At 42.8% G+C, this 22,686-nt stretch overlaps 1 protein-coding gene and 1 long non-coding RNA gene across 3 annotated transcripts in view; one reads left to right on the forward strand and one right to left on the reverse strand.

Moving 5' to 3' along the window:
• Positions 1-5,044: 5,044 nt before the first annotated feature.
• LOC123998704 lies at positions 5,045-6,556 on the forward strand. 2 transcript variants are annotated; one of them, XR_006832319.1, is made up of 3 exons: positions 5,045-5,396; positions 5,478-5,581; positions 5,655-6,556. It is a non-coding gene; the product is annotated as an uncharacterized LOC123998704 (long non-coding RNA). The 2 variants fall into 2 exon arrangements; XR_006832320.1 differs by having other exon boundaries at positions 5,994-6,556.
• Positions 6,557-14,675: 8,119 nt separating this feature from the next.
• LOC124000289 (spectrin beta chain, non-erythrocytic 4-like) overlaps positions 14,676-22,686 on the reverse strand; it is a 30,758-nt gene continuing 22,747 nt past the window's right edge. Inside the window, exons 13-19 of the mRNA XM_046306555.1 lie at positions 21,840-22,069; positions 18,295-19,856; positions 18,030-18,093; positions 17,633-17,880; positions 17,213-17,383; positions 17,005-17,047; positions 14,676-16,643 (exon numbers count right to left, since the gene is read on the reverse strand). Of these exons, the coding sequence (XP_046162511.1) occupies positions 16,332-16,643; positions 17,005-17,047; positions 17,213-17,383; positions 17,633-17,880; positions 18,030-18,093; positions 18,295-19,856; positions 21,840-22,069 (2,630 nt within the window). The 3' untranslated portion in view covers positions 14,676-16,331. The remainder of the gene's footprint in view (positions 16,644-17,004; positions 17,048-17,212; positions 17,384-17,632; positions 17,881-18,029; positions 18,094-18,294; positions 19,857-21,839; positions 22,070-22,686) is intronic.

Genomic DNA, 22,686 nt, shown 5'->3' on the forward strand with positions numbered 1-22,686 from the left:
GACCACTCCCCCTCGGGGTAGACTATACTCTCTGTCGGCTCCCGAACGTAAGGCTCTCGAGGATTATTTGTCTGTTTCTCTCGACACCGGTACCGTGGTGCCTTCTTCCTCTGCCGCCGGAGCGGGGTTTTTTTTTGTCAAGAAGAAGGACGGTACTCTGCGCCCCTGCGTGGATTATCGAGGGCTGAATGACATAACGGTTAAGAATCGTTATCCGCTTCCCCTTATGTCGTCAGCTTTCGAGATTCTGCAGGGAGCCAGGTTCTTTACTAAGTTGGACCTTCGTAACGCTTACCATCTCGTGCGCATCAGAGAGGGGGACGAGTGGAAAACGGCGTTTAACACTCCGTTAGGGCATTTTGAATACCGGGTTCTGCCGTTCGGTCTCGCTAATGTTCCAGCTGTCTTTCAGGCATTAGTTAATGATGTACTGAGAGACATGCTGAACATCTTTGTTTTCGTCTACCTTGACGATATCCTGATTTTTTTCACCGTCACTCGAGATTCATGTTCAGCACGTTCGACGTGTACTCCAGCGCCTTTTAGAGAATTGTCTCTACGTGAAGGCTGAGAAGTGCGCCTTTCATGTCTCCTCTGTCACATTTCTCGGTTCTGTTATTTCCGCTGAAGGCATTCGGATGGATCCCGCTAAGGTCCAGGCTGTCAGTGATTGGCCCGTTCCTAAGTCACGTGTCGAGTTGCAGCGCTTTCTAGGTTTCGCTAATTTTTATTCGGCGTTTCATTCGTAATTTCGGTCAAGTTGCTGCCCCTCTCACAGCTCTTACTTCTGTCAAGACGTGCTTTAAGTGGTCCGGTTCCGCCCAGGGAGCTTTTGATCTCCTCAAGAAGCATTTTACATCCGCTCCTATCCTTGTTACTCCTGACGTCACTAAACAATTCATTGTCGAGGTTGACGCTTCAGAGGTGGGCGTGGGAGCCATTCTATCCCAGCGCTTCCAGTCTGACGATAAGGTCCATCCTTGCGCTTATTTTTCTCATCGCCTGTCGCCATCGGAACGCAACTATGATGTGGGTAACCGCGAACTGCTCGCCATCCGCTTAGCCCTAGGCGAATGGCGACAGTGGTTGGAGGGGGCGACCGTTCCTTTTGTCGTTTGGACTGACCATAAGAACCTTGAGTACATCCATTCTGCCAAACGACTTAATGCACGTCAAGCTCGTTGGGCGTTGTTTTTCGCTCGTTTCGAGTTCGTGATTTCTTATCGCCCGGGTAATAAGAACACCAAGCCTGATGCCTTATCCCGTCTCTTTAGTTCTTCTGTGGCTTCTACCGACCCCGAGGGGATTCTCCCTGAAGGACGTGTTGTCGGGTTGACTGTCTGGGGAATTGAGAGACAGGTAAAGCAAGCACTCACTCACACTGCGTCGCCGCGCGCTTGTCCTAGTAACCTTCTTTTCGTTCCTGTCTCTACTCGTCTGGCTGTTCTTCAGTGGGCTCACTCTGCCAAGTTAGCTGGCCACCCCGGCGTTCGGGGTACGCTTGCTTCTATTCGCCAGCGGTTTTGGTGGCCTACTCAGGAGCGTGACACTCGCCGTTTCGTGGCTGCTTGTTCGGACTGCGCGCAGACTAAGTCAGGTAACTCTCCTCCTGCCGGTCGTCTCAGACCGCTTCCCATTCCTTCTCGACCATGGTCTCACATCGCCATAGACTTTATTACCGGTCTGCCTTCGTCTGCGGGGAAGACTGTGATTCTTACGATTGTCGATAGGTTCTCTAAGGCGGCACATTTCATTCCCCTCGCTAAGCTTCCTTCCGCTAAGGAGACGGCACAAATCATCATTGAGAATGTGTTCAGAATTCATGGCCTCCCGTTAGACGCCGTTTCAGACAGAGGCCCGCAATTCACGTCACAGTTTTGGAGGGAGTTCTGTCGTTTGATTGGTGCTTCCATCAGTCTCTCTTCCGGTTTTCATCCCCAGTCTAACGGTCAAGCAGAAAGGGCCAATCAGACGATTGGTCGCATATTACGCAGCCTTTCTTTTCGAAACCCTGCGTCTTGGGCAGAACAGCTCCCCTGGGCAGAATACGCTCACAACTCGCTTCCTTCGTCTGCTACCGGGCTATCTCCGTTTCAGAGTAGTCTTGGGTACCAGCCTCCTCTGTTCTCGTCCCAGCTCGCCGAGTCCAGCGTTCCCTCCGCTCAGGCTTTTGTCCAACGTTGTGAGCGCACCTGGAGGAGGGTCAGGTCTGCACTTTGCCGTTACAGGGCGCAGACTGTGAGAGCCGCCAATAAACGTAGGATTAAGAGTCCTAGGTATTGTCGCGGTCAGAGAGTGTGGCTTTCCACTCGTAACCTTCCCCTTACGACAGCTTCTCGCAAGTTGACTCCGCGGTTCATTGGTCCGTTCCGTGTCTCTCAGGTCGTCAATCCTGTCGCTGTGCGACTGCTTCTTCCGTGACATCTTCGCCGCGTCCACCCTGTCTTCCATGTCTCCTGTGTCAAGCCTTTTCTTCGCGCCCCCGTTCGTCCCCCCGTCCTTGTCGAGGGCGCACCTATTTACAAGGTACGGAAGATCGTGGACATGCGTTATCGGGGACGTGGTCACCAGTACTTAGTGGATTGGGAGGGTTACGGTCCTGAGGAGAGGAGTTGGGTTCCATCTCGGGACGTGCTGGACCGTTTGTTGATTGATGATTTCCTCCGTTGCCGCCAGGGTTCCTCCTCGAGTGCGCCAGGAGGCGCTCGGTGAGTGGGGGGGTACTGTCATGTTTTGTCATTGATTATCATGTCTTGTCCCTGTGCTTCCCTTCTATTTGTTTCCCTCTGCTGGTCTTATTAGTTTTTTTCCCTCTTTCTATCCCTCTCTCTTCCCCTCCCTCTCTCGCTCTCTCGCTCTCTCTCTCTATCGTTCCGTTCCTGCTCCCAGCTGTTCCTCATTCTCCTAACTACCTCATTTACTCTTTCACACCTGTCCCCTATTTTGCCCTCTGATTAGTCCCTATTTCTCCCTCTGTTTTCCGCTTCTGTCCTTGTCGGATCCTTGTTTGATGTTTGCTGTTCTGTGTCCTTGTTCCGTCCTGTCGTGTTTTTGCCTTCTTCAGATGCTGCGTGTGAGCAGGTGTCTATGTCAGCTACGGCCTGTGCCTTCCCGAAGCGACCTGCAGTCTGTGGTCGCGTCTCCAGTCGTTCCTCTCTACTGACGAGAGGATTTCAGTTTTCCTGTTTGTATTTTCCTGAGATAATTTCCAGGATTATCGTTTTTGTTAAAGACTGGAATAAAGACTCTGTTTCTGTTAAGTCGCTTTTGGGTCCTCATTCACCAGCATAACAGAAAGAATGTGCAAAGTAGAAATAAAAATAATGGGGTGCAAAGGAACAAAATAAAATAAATAAATAAATAAAATAAAATAAATACAGTAGGGAAAGAGGTAGTTGTTTGGGCTAAATTATAGTTGGGCTATGTACAGGTGCAGTAATTTGTGAGCTGTGTGTGTAGATGAGGATTTTTTTTACATTTAATCTACTTTAGAATAAGGCTGTAATGTAATGTAACAAAATATGAAACAAGGGCAGGGGTCTGAATATTTTCAGAATGCACTGTATGTTTGATTATGGGTCCTCTCGAGGTTTCTTCTAGGGAGTTTTCCTTGCCACTGAGCTTCTGCTTGATATTTTGGGGTCCTGGCCAGGTTAGGTCCTACTAAAGCACTTGTGACAACTATTGGTGTAAAGGGTTTAGTTGTGTAAATACCATCTTCCAATGAATCATCACTCATGGATTTAAAACAATTTAACACTGTAGTAGCCCAACATAATCTTTCTATTCCTGTCTACTACTACTTTGAATGACAGGTTTTTTGACACTTATAACTATCATGCTGGGAAGCAATAGTACCAATAAAGTATAATATCAATGGAGAGGCAACCACTTTTCCAGGATATCAACAAGGTCAGTCTATCTTTTCCTCTGTGCCAAAACCACATGAAAACTTTGACAGAAGTTGAGACCTGAAAGGTAGGGCAATATATAGGAGGAAGAATAATGATAAGAAAAACTTTAAATGTTGTCCCTGATATACCAGCTTCCTGTTTTCAATTTGCTTAAATAAGTTCCTCAATCACAGAGCTTGTCCATTGTGGAGAACCACACTGTCACCATGCATACTTCATCACAAGAGATGGAAGACATTGTCAGAGCAGGAAATTCTTAAATCAATGTGAACCATGGAAACCTTTCCGAGGATACAAAGGATATACACATGAAGACTGAAGCAAATGATTCAAACCAACATCCTAACATCCTGTCAGGCTAAATTCCTCTTCCATAGACAAATGGATGTATAACCTGTTATAATGTGTCATGATAAGGATGTGTTTTGTTTTTAGGGACAACACAAATTAGGTTACTACCTTGCTAGTTGTACATTCAATGTCATTGTCAAGAAGTAGACAGGCGTTATTCAGTGCCTTCCTCTGCTGTTTCCTAACCATCCCAGGAGCTGAGAATACAGGGCCAGGGAGAAGAGTCTACAGACTGGTCACTGTGAGCTTTGGTCTGCTGTGCATTGTACAATTAACACTCAATGTCTCCCTGCACCTCTTCTGTGATTGAAATTATTTCTGACAAAATAGCTTTGAAATATAGTTAGCAAAATCAGGAAAATTATACAAACTACAGTAATGACATGCTTGTAACTGGAGAATCTTAAACTGCATGTTTTTCAAAAGATAAAGGAGTTGTACATATAATGCTGAAAATAACAAACAGCTCATGAATCATAGGCTCTTTCTGCAATCTAAATCCTAGCTTCTCTTCTTAGAGCCAACTCTGCACTCATACACTGGTTACAGACCAGTTACAATAACCTAACTGAAGAGACTGACCAGCTACGGACCCTTTTCAATGTCACTTTAAAAGATAGAAACCAACTAGAGACCAGTTTCACTGCCATGTGTAGCGAGAGAGACCAGGCACAGACCAGTTTCAATGCCGTGACTAATGAGAGAGACCAGTTAATTAACGAGAGAGACCAGTTAATTAAAGCTACAGACCAGATGAAGACAAATTATGATACCATGACTAAAGTGAGAGATCAGTTTCAACTGTGTGCTAGGTGAGTTGTACTTTATCTGAAAAACGAGAGCGAGAGTGTAAACAGTCATTGATTCACCATCTTGGAATCCTTAAACAACCATAATATTTATATATCTAAATGGATAATTCACTAATGTTTTTGTGTCAATATGGACATGAGTGCTACTTTTCTACTGCTCTATTATGCTGCTTTTCAACAGGGATGGTAAGACGGGGATGGAGGTTTTTCGGCTCCAGTTGGTAACATCTCTACTAAAACTAAATCCTGGGAGGAGAGTTGAAAGGACTGCAAGAGGAGAGGAGCAGACCTGGTGATCATAAACAGCAAAGAGGAACAGGTGAGAGAAAGAAAGGAGGGAAACTAGTGTGGGACTGTTGATGCCAGTATGCCAATATATTTTCTTCTGCCAATATGCTAGGAATTTAACAATGGATTCCAAAAAATGAGGTACTGGATTGGTCTGTCTGACATAGAAATGGAATCGACCACGACATGGGTGGATGGCACACCACCGACCATAAGGTAAGAAAATTATTTTTGTGTCTTTTACAGAATTGGTGCAACATTGACATCTGATTGTATTGTGTGTTTTTAGGTTTTTAGATGCTTGGAGAGCCTAATAACATGCATGGAACTGAGGACTGTATATAGCTGATGCACCCTGCTACCTTCAATGATCCCTTACAGAGCTAGAATGATGAAACATGCAGCAATTTGTTCTTCTGGATCTGTGAGACAGTAACATGTCTGTAGGCCTAACTCAAACACCAGAACGTGAAATGCATGTCAATTGCTTCGCCATAGATGAGAACTTTAGCATTATTTGCTAGGTAAATGGTAATTCATTGTATGCCTTAACAAAGTTAAATTAATGTTACTGAATGCTAACACAGTGTTACGTGTACTCCCCCTCTCCGGCTCTTGACATTGGCAGATTATTGCGCACACCTGCCACCATCGTTACACGCACCTGGGTCTCATGAGATTCACCTGGACTCCATCACCTTCCTGATTACCTCCCCTATATCTGTCACTCCCCTTGGTTCTTTCTTCGGCAGTTATTGATTCTGTTTCTTGTCTGTGTGTTTTTCGTGTTTCTTGTTTTGGTCCATGTTTCGTTTATTTATTAAATGATTCACTCTCTGTACTTGCTTCCCGACTCCCAGCGTACATGTTACACACAGCAGATTACGGCCGGATACATTTATTAACAGTACAACATGCTAATACTCCTTTCACCTCTATCATGTAGACATTCCTTAAAATTGCCATTTAATGTTGAATGAACCATTATTACTTCATTTCATCTCTTACAGACTTTAACAAACTTTTCTGTAGTGCTCTCATGAACCATATTTACATATTTATTTATGTATATTTACACAGTGCCTTCAGAAAGTGTTAACATCCCTTTTTCACATCCTGTTGTGTTACAGCCTGAATTTAAAACGTATTACATTTAGATTTTTTTTGTACAAATGAATAAAAAATGAAAAGCTCAAATGTCTTGAGTCAATAAGTATTCTACCCCTTTTATGGCTAGGCTAAAACGTCCAGGAGTAAAATGTGGCTTGGATGACAGCTTTGCACACATTCTCTCACACAGCTTCTCCTGGAATGCTTTTCCAACAGTCTTGAAGGTGTTCCCACATATGCTGAGCCCTTTTTGGCTGCTTTTCCTTCTCTCTGTGGTCCAACTCATCCCAAACTATCTCATTTGGGTTGAGGTTGGGTGATTGTGGAGGCCAGGTCATCTGATGCAGCACTCCATCACTCTCCTTCTTGGTCAAATAGCTGGAGGTGTGTTGGGTCATTGTCCTGTTGAAAAACAAATGATAGTCCCACTAAGCGCAAACCAGATGGGATGGCGTATATCTGCAGAATTCTGTGGTAGCCATGCTGGTTAAGTGTGCCTTGAATTCTAAATAAATCACAGACAGTGTCACCAAAAAAGCACCCCTACACCATCACACCTCCTCATCCATGCTTTATGGTGGGAACCACACATGCGGAGATCATCTTGACCTACTCTGCGTCTCACAAACACACGGCAGTTGGAACCAAAAATCGCAAATTTGGACTCATCAGACCAAAGGACAGATTTCCACCAGTCTAATGTCCATTGTTCGTGTTTCTTGACCTAAGCAAGTCTCTTCTTTTTATTGGTGTCCTTTAGTAGTGGTTTATTTGCAACAATTCGACCATGAAGGCCTGATTCACACAGTCTTCTTTGAACAGTTGATGTTGAGATGTGTCTGTCACTTGAACTCTGTGAAATATATATTTGTGCTGCATTTTCTGAGCCTGGTAATTCAACTGAACTTATCCTCTGCAGCAGAGGTAACTCTGGGTCTTCCTTTCCTGTAGCGGTCCTCATGAGAGCCAGTTTCATTATAACACTTGATGGTTTTTGAGACTGTATTTTAAGAAACTTTCAAAGTTCTTGAAATGTTCTTTATTGACTGACCTTCATGTCTTTAAGTAATGATGGACTGTAATTTCTCTTTGCTTATTTGATCTGTTCTTGCCATAATATGGACTTGGGCTTTTACTAAATAAGGCTATCTTCTGTAAACCACTCCTACTTTGTCACAACACAACTGATTGGCTCAAATACATTAAGAAGGAAATAAATTCTACAAATGAACCTTTAACAAGGCACGCCTGTTAATTGAAATGCATTCCAGGTGACTACCTCATGAAGCTGGTTGAGAGAATGCCAAGAGTATGCAAAGCTGTCATCAAGGCAAAGACTGGCTACTTTGAAGAATCTCAAATATAACATATATTTTCATTTGTTTAACACTTTTTTGATTACTCCAGTTGCCGGAGAGGAAGCAAACCGCTCAGGGATTTCAACATGAGGCCAATGGTGACTTTAATACAGTTACAGAGTTTCATGGCTCTGTTGGGAGAAAACTGAGGATGGATCAACAACATTGTAGTTACCAGTGATGTAGGAGTCTTGTATCGAGACCACATTTTGAGTGTTTCGGTCTTGTGTCGGATACAGTTGTATTCGGTCTTGACTTGGTCTCGGACAGTGAGGACATGCAATTTCTTCCAGAGACCAGCCGAGATCAGCGGAGTAAAATGCTAACTAAGGCAACAATGATATGCAAACCAGGTATTGAAAAAGTTTAGTCCGAAGTCTTGGTTAGTTATTTGTGATGCACAATTCAGTCATCATGCCCCATTTGCCCACCCTCTGAGGAGCCAGGCCCACCCAATCAGATTGAGCAAAAACAAAAAAAGAATACATTATTATTACAAAAATACTCCTCAGCACCCCCCCACCCCCCAAAAATATATTTTTGTAGATTTTTCCCAGGCCTCCAAAATGGTCTCCTGATCTAGTTTAAGCATTGTTGTGTACTTAGAACATGCCATTTTTATTGTTTTTCTATAAAACAAAAAGTTTAATTTTGAGAATGCAAATCTGTAAAATATATAGGAAAAATAAAAATAACAGAAAAATATAGGAATTTTCACACAGGGTGCCTTTCCTTCGTTGTGCAGGCTGTTAGGGAACATGTTTGCCAAATCAGAGTATACACACTTCTCCAAGCACCACTACATAGGGCTGATGGAAAGACAGCAGCCACACACAGCATGATGTTAAAGATAAGCAGACCATTCACTCTGACATAATAAGCCAGTAGGTCCCAATCATAAGAATGCAAAAACACAACCATTAGGCTAATTATTTCCTTATCGAAATATACAATAATTACTTCCCATTGCAGAAAATATTTAATGTTTAGCACAAACTAACCTGTGACCTAAAGTTTAAATGCATCAATGTTTCACACACACATTATTTTCAAAGAGATGGCTATCAGTGAGCTCCAATTTAAAAAAAAGTTCCACTCACCAGATGATGATCATTTATACTTAACTTATTGTTGAAAGTTATTCTTGAAAAGGGAGAAGTTAACAAATTAGCAACAACATCCTCTTCGATAACACCTGCTGCTGCTGCTGCAAACTGGCTTTCAGCAAAAGATAGCTAGCTAGACCATGGGAAATCTACTGCTCCTGTGACCTGTTGGCCTTTGAGAAGGCTGAAGTTTCCATATTCTTCGTAAAAACGGTCAAAATGTGATTGGTTGATTCCACTGTCACTCCAAAATGTGGACCTAATACAGTTACATTTTAAATTTAATTGAACCTTTATTTAACTAACAAGTCAGTTAAGAACAAATTCTTATTTACAATGACGGCCTACCAAAAGGCAAAATGCCTCCTGCGGGGATGAGGGCTGGAATTAAAACGATTAACAATATATATAAATATAGGAGAAAACACACATCACGACGAGACAACACTACATAAAGAGAGTAGATGGCAGATGCCTTCTATCTAGCTTCTGATGGACTAGCCAATGGCTGATTTAGCTAGCTAGATTTATCGCCCAAGAGACCACCAAACAAAACTCAGTGTTAACCCTTTCCTTTCCAACAAAATTGGCTCTATTTTTCTTCAGCATGCATATATATGTACATTTATGTACATCATTGGTCACGCCTCATTGTCAAGTAGAAAGTCTTAATAAACCATTTGCTGTTTCATACCATGCCATTTGCAGATTTGAAATAGATCCACATATCCTTTTCAGGGTAGCCTAGTGGTTAGAGCGTTGGACTAGAAACCGGAAGGTTCCAAGTTCAAACCCCCGAGCTGACAAGGTACAAATCTGTCGTTCTGCCCCTGAACAGGCAGTTACCCACTGTTCCTAGGCCGTCATTGAAAATAAGAATTTGTTCTTAACTGACTTGCCTAGTTATATAAAGGTAAAATAAAATTAAAATAAATTTCAGGTCACAGGTTGGTAGTCTCCTTCACTGCCTATGCGGCGATAACAAACAGGTGGTGCATGGGCATCTTCTTGAAACAACAGTTCCCTGTCTGCCTGTGGTTATGTCTAAAACAGCATCATTTACAGAGATGCAGTGACAACGTACAGAAAGAAATCTGCAGGTTGGTGAAGCACAAAGACCAACAGTATAGCAGTAAATAATGATACAGTATTATCATATAGAAGCCATATAGAATTGGTCTGCTCATATTACTGCAAATGGACCAATGATCAAAGCCAATAATTAGATTTGAGGTTAACACAATACAGATGAAGTTCTTGCACATTGTGTCATAAAACATATGATTTTCATGTAAATGAGTGTCATTCAAGCAATAATAATAAGTCATAAAAATGACAGTGCCAAGATTAAGGGATGAACAGAGTTTATGAGACAATATGTTTCATATTTCAACAGACAGATATTGGCAGATGTTACTCCAGTCTATTTAATAAACAAATCAGAATTAAAATGTACATTCTTAAAATACTTACATTGAGTTGTGCAGACTTTGTGCAATACTGTATACATGTATATTTCTTATAGACCCTGCGTCACCACTAGCATTTTACACTGTGCAATGGGGCAGTGCTTTAGTGCAAAACAAAAGTTGCATGACATTTCTTCTTCCATATCATCAATTATTCATGTTTCCACTTGCACATCTTGAAAACTGCGGGTAGCACTGCTGCGTTTCAGCCTTTCACTGATCTGCTATTAGAGGGCTAAAACATTTTTATTTTGTACCAAGCAAAGATTTCAAGCTTAATGATCTGAAGCGTTATTAACTCTAAACAGAAAACTTTTTTTTAAAGACCAGCCCTTCAGTTGACATCCATCACTGACTTAATCACTTAGGTTATCAGAGCTATGTGGTTCTGTTACTATCCCCAGATGGCATTATGAATACTACAAGGTGTGGAAGACACTGACAGCATTTTTCTTCGTACAAAAAATAAATCAAATGACTTAGTTAAATACAGGGAATACTTTAGTTGAAAGTGTATGCATAACTGTGTCATTATGCCTATATAAGTGTATCATCATGACACATGACATTTTGCTCCATGTGCTAAATGCACAAAGGCATTAAGAAGTGGAGATTGGAGCATGGAGCTCATAGCTGGTCATATGGATTAAGTCCATGAATTCTAATAAATGTTTTCCTATGCTAATTGGTGATTATGTCATGAGGTATTATAATGACAGTATGTATACCCCCTCAAAATCATGATAATGGACCTTTATGAAAGCTTATCTCAAAAATTGTACTCTCTTTTATTTATTTATTTATACTGAGTTTAATCCCTTACACAGGAATCTCTTAACTTTCTCTAGTCAATCAAGTAAATGGACTTTGATTTTTATACACTGTGAATGGCTGCAACGTCAGGAATTTCTTAATCACTCCCACTACTATATAGAATGCATCATGTATATAGTGATCTGTGGAGGATGGTTGATGTTGACTTTTAGAAAAAATCTTGGTTTAACACCTCTTTGTCAAGCATACATCAATGTTCATGTCAATTTTGCATCAGCAAGTAAGGAGGTTTACATAGAGAAAATGTCATAGCAGCAAAGTATAGGTATCATTAAGGTACACTGTATCTGAGACAAGAAAAACACAAAAACATAAAATCACAAAAACACTTCTCACCAGCAATGAGGTCAAGAGCTTTGTTTCTGTGGGTTTAGTAGGTTTTGTAGTATTTTTGTTTTGTTTGGTAGGTACTGTAGTATCATTAACCTGTTTTATTCATGAAGTGACAGGATTTCTCATTGTCTAACGTCAGATCGTGTCACTCCAAACACAACACTCATCAGTGCAGGCGGAATCGATGTGCTAAGACAATGGGGATTTCTCTGATAAGAATGTAGATGGAGGAACCATAGAATTGGAATGAATAGAATTACAACCATATAATTATCATTATAATTATATTGGAGGAACTTTACATCATGTGCAAAGTAGAGCCTAATAATATATGCCATTTAGCAGACGCTATTATTATATTATTATTATTATTATTATTAAGTAGAGCCTCTCTTTCCTTCCACAGAGGAGAATAAAAGAAACAGCTACTAGTGTTTAACTAACTAATATGTATTGCAATGAAAGGCTCAATTCCGGAGGGGTAGGTTACACTAAAAACAACTGGCTATAGGCCTACAAATAGATGACAATTTTAGGTACCATTAGTTTTTAAAACCTGTAATATAGAATGGTGTGGTACCTATAATAACCACCTACAATAGACAGTTTGTTGTTATACTGTACCTACAATAGACAGTTTCGCAAAAGTTTCTTTCCCACGTTGTGACAGAGGACATAACACATATATTGTGACATTTTCAAGTGTTACCAATAAGTTAACTGCGTCTAATCAACAAGCTGCAGTTAGAGTCCTGACTGTTGCGTGTGTCATAACACTTTAATGCCAAAGTCAATAAGTGACAGTATTTGCATCCTGAGTCAAATGGAACAGTCTGTATTGTGTCTTTTGTTAAATTAATTCACTTTCAAAATACTGGTTTCCATTGTTTTGGGGATACGGCTTGATAAGGTTGTATTTTTTATATTTGTTTTATATATTTGGTTATAACTAATACTGCATTACACACCAACCAGTTTAAGCAGTAATGTTTGATTTGGCAGGTCCATGATATGGGGCCTCTGGGAATCAGATAAAACATATCTGTAAAAAGTGGCCCATTTGAAACTTGGAAGTTCAGAGTGACACAAAAAATAAACACAGTCGACCAAATGTCAAACTATGCTGGCTGTTGAAGTTTATGAGTTGTACAGTACTAACTAACCTTACATGTTCTTTGTGTTCATGAATGTTCCCGTCAATATGTTTATAATTAATCATCCAATATGACCGAGGCTTAAGCAAAAAAAGAAATAGTGGGATGTATGGTTGTATTTAGCTTTGAAGTCACAGCCCAAGAGTCACAGCTAAAACGTGTGTAGCCTGGATACCAGACTGATCAGCTGCAGAGTTAACAAATAAACTACAGTAGCATTTAGTCTACCAAGTTCTTTGTTATCATTCAAGCCATTTAACCCGTTCAAGTAAATGGTCTGTAGACCTATCCCTCGCAACAGGACTGTTCTTATAATATTTCACTCGCCTGACTGGATTCAGCTACTAATAGAAAAAACTGTCTGTATCAAGTCCGTATGATCAGTTCATTGAAATACGCACATTTATAAATACACAACAAATGTACCTGTCCAGCACTCTTTTCCCTTGTAAAAGTGTAAAATGTAACTAGATATTGATGTATATATTCTTTGAAAGATGACTCCTAATCTGCATATTTTCATTTAAATGGAATCAACAGTAATATCGTAATTGACTGATGAGTTTTCCCCAATTCATTTGTGTGGAGTTAAGAGAAATGTTTTAACCTTAACCCACTTCAGTACATAGAACTCCGTTAATTAGAGTATAGAATTTATTGGTAAACATTCAAAGATACACTACATGTCCAAAAGTATGTGGACACCGGACACCCCTTGATAATTAGGGGATCCGGCTATTTCAGCAACACCTGTTGCTGACAGGTGTATAAAATCTAGCACACAGCTATGCAATCTCCATAGACAAACATTGGCAGTAGAATGGCCCATGCTGTAGAGCTCAGTGACTTTCAAGGTGGCACCATCATAGAATGCCACCTTTCCAACAAGTCTGTTTGTCTAATTTTTGCCCTGCTAGAGCTGCCCCGGTAAACTGTGAGGGCTGTTATTGTGAATTGGAAACGTCTAGGAGCAACAATGGCTCAGCCGCGAAGTGGTAGGCTACACAAGCTCACAGAATGGGACTGTCGAATGCTGAAGCGCGTAAAAATTGTCTGTCCGTTACCGAGTTCCAAACTGCCTCTGGATGCAGTCAGCACAATAACTTCTTTAAATTAAATAACTTCATTAAGCTTCATTAAATGGGTTTCCATGGCGGAGGAGTCGCACACAAGTCTAAGATCACCATGCGCAATACAAAGCATCGGCTGGAGTGGTGTAAAGTTCGCCGCCATTGGACCCGCTTCACCATCTGGCAGTCCAACGTACAAATTGGGGTTTGGCGGATGCCAGGAGAACGCTACCTGCCCCAATGCATATTGCCAACTGTAAAGTTTGGTGGAGGAAGAATAATGGTCTGGGGCTGTTTTTCACGGTTCATGCTAGGCCCTTTCGTTCTAGTGAAGGGAAATCTTAATGCTACAGCATACAATGACATTGTAGACAAGTCTGGGCTTCCAACTATGTGGCAATAGTTTGGGGAAGGCCCTTTCCTGTTTCAGCATGATAATGCCCCCGTGCACAAAACAACATACAGAAATGGTTTGTTAAGATCATTGTGGAAGAACATGACTGGCCTGCACAGAGAGAGCCCTGACCTCAACCCCAACGAACACCTTTGGGATGAGTTGGAAAGCTGACTGCGAGCCAGGCCTCACAAATGCTCTTGTGGCTGAATAGATGTAAGTAACCTCAGCAATCTACTGAAAAGCCTTCTCAGAAGCGTGGAGGCTGTTATAGCAGCAAAAAGGGGACCAACTCCGTATTAATGTCCATGATTTTGGAATGAGATGTTCAATGAGCAGTTTTATTTATTTAATCTTTTATTTAACTTGGCAAGTCAGTCAAGAACAAATTCTTATTTATATTGATGGCCTACCCCAGCCAAACCCTAACCCGGACAACGCTGGACCAATTGTGCGCCGCTCTATGGGACTCCCAATCACTGCCAGTTGTAATACAGCCTGGAATTGAACCAGGGTCTGTAGTGACGCTTCTAGCACTGAGATGCAGTGCCTTAGACCACTGCACCACTCAGGAGCCTTTGTCCACATACCTTTGGCCATGTAGCTTATGTACAATTTCACGACTAGATAAATCCCCTCTGACTGACAATTGTTTTCTATTGGTTTCAACTCAGAGTGAAAGAAAACAGGGAGGGAGAAGTAGTTAATAATATACTCTGAGGTTCATCTAATATTGATGTTACTATTGTATTTTCACTAGTGCAACAATTACAATCCTTATTGAAATATATTGCAGTAATATAATAAAAACAGCAATGAGGTTATACTGCTTCTTGTCTCAGATCAAATAGAACTCGAAAGAAGCATGAAGGATGTCTGACTTGGGCTTGTAATGTGGGGAACTTTCTCTGCTCTGTCATTAAAACATATCTTCCTATCACCATACTTCATGTGGGGAGAGTTTAAGATCCCCGAAGAGAAGCCTTTAGAACGTTCTTCAGGATTCCAGAATTATACCACGATGTTAGCATTATACACAGTACTTTAGATTAAATTATTGCACAGCCAAATTCATTTCAGAACTGGTCAACTTCAAGACCATGAAGAACATTACTTTTCATTAAAGTAAAAGGTGCACTATACAATGTCATGCCATGGATGGTTAGATTTAATAAGTGAGATGTAGACACAGGCCTGGCACTACAAGTGGGTTATGTTTGGCCTCCTCAAATAGACTCTTGGGGGTGATTGAGTTTTGCTTACGTTGGCAACTCTAGTTCACCTTTATTCCTGGCATGCCATGGGCCTGTGCACGATTAATCCAAACGTTCAGAAGAGAAACACGTGTGTTGATCAATTCCATTATTAACACACATAGGTAATACCAGCATTCCATCATGACAGCATGACTCAGATATAGAGATGAGGTGTGTTTGAAATGGCAATATGCTGAGTATACACAGATGTGTTGAAAGTGTTTAAGGTGCTGCTGACCTGCTGGAAACAAGCTGATGATGAATGTGACCAATCATATAATTAACAATAAGTAACTGTTTCTTGTCTCCTTTCCCTCTCTCTCAAACATAGAGAAGAAATAAAAAAAGTATATTGCTTCAGAAAAAAAGCATTTTCAAAATATTGTGAGACATTTCATTCACCATTGCTTGGGTTTTTCTAGAGCATTACATAGTCAGTCATAGGTATATTATATATATATATATATATATATACTGAGAGATGCTGTGAATCCAAGAGATAAATTATCAATGAGTTGTGACTGTGACGAATGCCTGTGACCACACGGTGGCGCTGTTTCATCTCCACCATCCTCCAACCTACCAGCAAGGGCCAAAATGCAATACAAGCATTGATGTATTTTGCCTGGGATAGGGGCTGAAAGATCAGTCTGTCACAGTTAACATTAGGTAGTCCAAGGACACAAGCCTCAGGATGTCACAGGGAGAGAGAGAGACAGAGAGATATAGAGAGAGAGAGAGAGAAAGAGAGAGAAGATATGCACAAAAATGCACACACTCTCCCTCCGTCTCGCTTGCTCACCACCGTCTGGTGTCTTAGGGTAATGTTAGGATGGAGCGGGCAGATGGTTGGATGCAGTCCACTCCTCCACTTAGCGGGGATCATTTGCTCTTCCCTGACGTGCTGGAGCCCCCTGCCCCTCCCTCTGCCATCTCACCCCTCTCCGACGTGTCTGCCTTCTCGGAGCCCTCGCCTGTCTTCTCGGAGCCCTCTCCCTTCTCAGACCTCTCTTCCTCCTCTTCTCCTCCCATCTCAGATCTCTCTGACCTGGCATCTGCGTCACCCTCTGACTTCTCTTTCCTCTCCGAGCGGTCGGGATCTGTGGACGAGGTCGTGGGTTTGTCCCACTTGGCGATCTCCTCGTGTTCAGTTATACTGGTGGTGATGTTAGTGACCCAAGCCTTCAGGTCCTCCTGCAACAGTGCACCCAGAGAAATGGGAATGTTAGGGATTCTACAAAAACAAGAAGCAAGACTAGTAATTTTATCAATAAATCAATCAAAATAAGTTTATTTTATAAAGCCCTTTCTACATCGGCAGAGTTTACAAAGTGCTTTACAGCTAACCGGTCTAAACCCCAAAGAGCAAGCAAAGCAGAAGCGAAAGCACAGTGGCCATGAAAAACTCCCTAGAAGGAAGGAACCTACTGTAGGAAGAAACTTAGAGATGAGTTCTGCACAGAGAGGTGGCCTATCTAGCTCTCTTAACAGGAGTAAATCATTGATGTTAAGACATTAGATGAAACATGTTCATTTTCATCACAGGCATTCTCACCTCATCCTTTGCATGGAAAATATAGTCATTGCCATCATTTTTTCTGTTGGAGAAGAAAGGAGAGAGTCATTGTTATGGAATTACCAAGAGTATATTCTCTAGTCAGGGATTTTAAAGACACTCAAAAGTTTTGAGGTGAACAAAATAATGATATGCTATAATAAGGAGTAAGTTGGAGTAAAAAAATATCCTCTTCATCAAGCCATACTTGATAACGAAGACATTTTTCTTCTTCTTGTATCCCATGGTGCTATCACATATACAGACGCTCAGGTCGAGTGGGGTTTCTTCATTGTAAGGTGTGGTGATGCTCTTGGCGTCCTTGTAGAAAATGATCTCTCCTTTTGACAACACGCAATACAAGTTCACCCACGACTTACTGCAAAACAAGAACAGCTTATTGTGCAACATATGCGTGTTTCTCCTTTTTCCCCAAGTTAATTCATAGAGTATGGCAATAGAGTACTGTATATATTCTTTAGTGATCTACAGTAACTGTTTAATTCTGTGCGGTGTGTGGTGGGGTGTGTTGTGTGGTGTTTGGTGGGGTGTGTGGTGGGGTGTGCATTATGGTGTGGTAAGGTGTGTGGTGTGGTATGTGGTGTGTGTGAGTCAGTGGATAGCCCACCTGCTGGGACTCTTTTGCTGGCCCTCAAAGTCGTGTTTGCGGTACAGGAAGCCTTCGTTATGGGCAGTGTGTGAGGGCGGCAAGAGTTGCGCCGGACTCTGGGCTGGAGCGGAGCGAGAGCGCCGCTTCTCCTCAAGCTCTTTGGGGCGGGGTCTCCTGCGGGGTTTGGGGCGGTCTCGGGCGCGCGGGCGCTCGTATGTCACGGGTGCTGAGAGGCTGCTGGTGGGGCGGTATGTCTCCCCTCTGGCCTGGAACAGACAGGAGAGAGGTGTGATATTCAGAAATCCGGCCTGTGTGGCTTAACAAACTGTATCTTCACTATACAAAAACGAAATATGTGCACCAGATAAATGTACCAAAATAGGAAATACTGTTAAATCCATGTGAAATAACTTACTTGTGCTGCCTCTCTCTCCTGGGCCTGCTCCACAATCTCAGCCATGGTGGTGGCTCTCTTCTCTCTGCAATGAGACAGTTTCTGCCATGAGTCACCCAAACAGGGAATATAATCAAAACCTTCCAAATTAAAGCATTTGGTTCACAGTGGACATTGCTGACAAGACACAACTGTTTTTGTAATGAGCATGTGAAATGAGTTGCCACAAAAACAGACAGCACAGGGAATCACTGCTAAGGCTATGACCAGGCAGTCCTGGACTCACGTTAAGCGTTTGTCAGAGCCTTCCTTGGCTGACTCCATGTCGCTGGAGTCGTCCTGCCTTGGTGTCCTCGCCTTCCCACTGCCCTCCTGCTCGCTGGACGACTGCCTCTCCAGGCGTCGCCTATAGCGCTCCTGACGCACGATCATTGGCAGCTCGTTGAGCCGCGCCTGGATCTCCTGTTCGCTGGAGGTCTGGCGGCCCAGCTTGTACTCCCTCTCCCGCCGCAGGTGGTCCATCTGGGGGTCAGAGCGGCTGCCGCGGGGGTCCCTTTGAAGCCTGCCATGGAGGAGCTCCAGGCCGGACTCTGGTCCGATCATGTCTACCATGGGGATGTCCCCAAACTGTTCCCTCTGTGCCCTGCTGGCCTCCAGGAGGGGGTTGACAGCCTTGTGGATATGGTTGATCCTGGGCTGCATGCAGTCGGCTTTCAGATGCTGCCACGCATATGCCATTTTGGGGTCCATGACCCCACCACTTTGTGGCAGATAGCTAGAACTACCCATACCTCCACTACCTTGGATTTGCGCAAGGTACCCTGAACTACCCATACACCCACTACCATGGTTTTGTGCAATGTAGCCTGAACTACCCATACCCCCACTACTTAGATTTTGTGCAAGGTAGCCTGAGCTACCCATACCACCACTATTTTGATTTTGCGCAAGGTACCCTGAACTACCCATAATTCCACTACATTGGTTTTGCGCAAGGAAGCCTGAACTACCCATAACCCCACTACCTTGGTTTTGAGCCAGGTAGCCTGAACTACCCATACCACCACTGCTTTGATGGTTTTGAGCCAGGTAGCCTGAACTACCCATACTCCCACTACTTAGATTTTGTGCAAGGTAGCCTGAGCTACCCATACCTCCACTGTGTTGATTTTGCGCAAGGTAGCCTGGACTAACTATACCACCAATACTTTGATTTTGCGGGAGGTAGCCTGAACTACCCAAACCCCCACTACTTTGATTTTGCGGTAGGTAGCCTTGACTACCCGTACCCCCACTACTTTGATTTTGCGGCAGGTAGCCTAGACTACCCATACCCCCACTGCTTTGATTTTGCGGCAGGTAACCTGGACTACCCATACCCCCACTACTTTGATTTTGAGGTAGGTAGCCTGGACTACTTTGATGGTTCAGTCCAAGGTAGCCAGAACTATCCACTGGCGGGGGGGCAGTCTGATGGTTCACTCCAAGGTAACTGGAGCTGCTGTCCACACCTCCACAGGCCTGATGGTTTAGCCCAGGGTAGTTAGAACTCTCCAACCCCCCGCTGCTGCTCTGATGGTCCAGTCCATGGTAACTGGAGCCATTCATGACAGGAGTGTAGCTGGCCATGGTAGAACCCAACCTCTGGGCTGCAGTGGAGGCAGAGGCAGCCATCCCCAGACTAGTCTGCTTGGGCCTGGGCTCAATATGCAGCTGGACCGTCTGCCTCAGCAGAGTTGAGGTAGCAAGGGGAAAGGTCGGAGTGAGGCAGGATGATGGGAACATCCTCCGACTGGAGAGTGGTGTTGGGGTAGGCTTGCTGCTCTGTTCTTCTCTCAGCTTCTCTGCCTGAAAGTCAAGATTGCAGTGAAGAGTAATGAAAAACATAACAGCAAAACAATTATCGGGTATAACAGATACAGCACCCGTGACCTACTAGCGCCCGCGTGCCCGAGACCGCCCCAAACCTGGACAAACTGTACTTAAAATACCTTTTTTGTCTTGTAAGCTATTTAATCAAACGTCTGAACGAAACCCTTTGACTAAGAAAGAAAACAAAATCCTAACAGATACAGTACCAGTCAAAAGTTTGGACACACCTACTGATTCAAGGGCTTTTCTTAATTTTTTTCTATTTTTTTCTATATTGTAGAATAATAGTGAAGATATCAAAATGATGAAATAACACATATGGAATCATGTAGTAACCAAAAAAAGTGTTAAACAAATCCAAATATATTTTATATTTGAGATTCTTCGAAGTAGCCACCCTTTGACTTGATGACAGCTTTGTATACTCTTAGTATTCTCTCAAATAGCTTCATGAGGTAGTCACCTGGAATGCATTTCAATTAACAGGTGTGCCTTGTTATTGGTTAATTTGTGTAATTTATTTCCTTCTTAATGCGTTTGAGCCAATCAGTTGTGTTGTGACAAGGTAGGGGTTGTATACAGAAGATAACCCTATTTGGTAAAAGACCAAGTCCATATTATGGCAAGAACATCTGAAATCAGCAGAGAAACGAAAGTCCATCATTACTTTAAGACATGAAGGTCAGTCAATCTGGAAAATACCAAGAACTTTGGAAGTGTAGTCGCAAAAACCATCAAGCGCTGTGATGAAACTGTCTCTCATGAGGACAGACACAGGAAAGGAAGACACAGAGTTACCTCTCCTGCAAAGGATAAGTTCGGGAGGTCCGTGGGGCGACGCACAATTGGCCTAGCGTCGTCCGGGTTAGGGAGGGCTTGGTCGGTAGGGATGTCCTTGTCTCATCGCGCACCAGCGACTCCTGTGGTGGGCCGGGCACAGTGCACGCTAACCAAGGTTGCCAGGTGCACGGTGTACCCTCCGACACATTGGTGCGGCTGGCTTCCGGGTTGATGCGCGCTGTGTTAAGAAGCAGTACGGCTGGTTGGGTTGTGTATCGGAGGACGCATGACTTTCAACCTTCGTCTCTCCCGAGCCCGTACGGGAGTTGTAGCGATGAGACAAGATGGTAGCTACTACAACAATTGGATACCACGAAATTGGGGAGAAAAAGGGGTAAAATAAAAAAACAAAAACAAAAACAAAAAAACAGACATATCTCAACATCAACTGTTCAGAGGAGACTGTGTGAATCAGGCCTTCATGGTCGAATTGCTGCAATGAAACCACTACTAAAGGACACCAATAATAAGAAGAGACTTGCTTGGGCCAAGAAATACAATCAATGGACATTAGACCGGTGGAACTCTGTCCTTTGGTCTGATGACTCCAAATGTGAGATTTTTTGGGTTCCAACCACCCTGTCTTTGTGAGATGCAGAATAGGTGAACGGATGATATCCGCATGTGTAGTTCCCACCGTGAAGCAGCGAGGAGGATGAGTTGGACCACAGAGTGAAGGAAAAGCCGCCAACAAGTGCTCAGCATATGTGGAAACGAGAATAACAAGAGTGTGCAAAGATCAAATCAAATCAAATCAAATTCTATTTGTCACATACACATGGTTAGATGTCATCAAGACAATGGGTGTCTACCTTAAAGAATCTAAAATCTTAAATATATTTTGATTTGTGTAACACTTTTTTGATTACTACATGATTCCATATGTGTTATTGCATAATTTTGATGTCTTCACTATTATTCTACAAATCGAAAGTAGTGAAAATAAAGAACAATGAGTAGGTGTGTCCAAACTGTTGACTGGTACTGTATGTTAGATGTTAGATAACAGACATAAGCAAAGACTTAAGTAAATCTGCTTCGTCACCAGACAGTGCCAACAATGACGAGCCAGTGGTACATTACAGTAGACTGTCTGTATCTATCTAAAGAAGAGCTTACGTTGGAGAGCTGTCTCAGTGAGCTGAAGCGCTCCTTCCAGGTAGCTGCAGCCTTACGGAAGGCCTCGTGGCGGAGGATGAGCTGCTCCACCTCGTCAGTCTGAGCCTGGGCCTCTCCTCCAGCACCCCCAGCCTCCCTGGAGTTGGAGCTAGAGTTGATTAGCGGCTCCTTGGCCTTCAGCCAGGCCTCCGCCGTCACCGTCTCCTGGGCATACTGGAACTGATCCTTCTCTGTAGAAAAGAAGAAGAGATGGGCATGCGCAATTCGATAGTTCTTATTATAACAAAGTCTTTTAACATTAACCAAAGCTCCTATACTGTACACATTTTGCTGAATGGGCATGAATTTGTCTCCCACTGACATCCATGAATGATTTACATGAAAGTTACAGGTGGTTATCTCAACTCTAGTGCTAGGTTCCCCAACTGGCGGCCCGGTGGGCCAGTGGTTTTATTTGGCTCCCCACGTTTTCTGAGCCAAAAGTAATTATATATATAAAAGTATATATTATTTATTTTTTGGGGAAATAAAAGACTGTAAAACAACAGGAAACCAGCTCCAAGTGATTTACATTTTGGATTTCTGTTCCCAAGTATTCCCACACATAATAGAGAGAGATGTGATCATATACAAATTTAAGCAAGGTTTGAAATGATTATGTTTTAGTCAAATATTATATCTGTTTGGGATTATTGTGACCAATTTGCAGTGTAAATATTATTTGTAATTAAGTCCCCCCCCCTCCGCTCAAGAAAAAAATGGCTGTACTGTTTTGTAACATGTCGTCTAGTCATGTTGAAATGATTGTTGAAGCCCACACACACACACACACACACACACACACACA

This window comes from Oncorhynchus gorbuscha, linkage group LG16, assembly GCF_021184085.1.
Source record: "Oncorhynchus gorbuscha isolate QuinsamMale2020 ecotype Even-year linkage group LG16, OgorEven_v1.0, whole genome shotgun sequence".
NCBI lineage: Eukaryota > Metazoa > Chordata > Actinopteri > Salmoniformes > Salmonidae > Oncorhynchus > Oncorhynchus gorbuscha.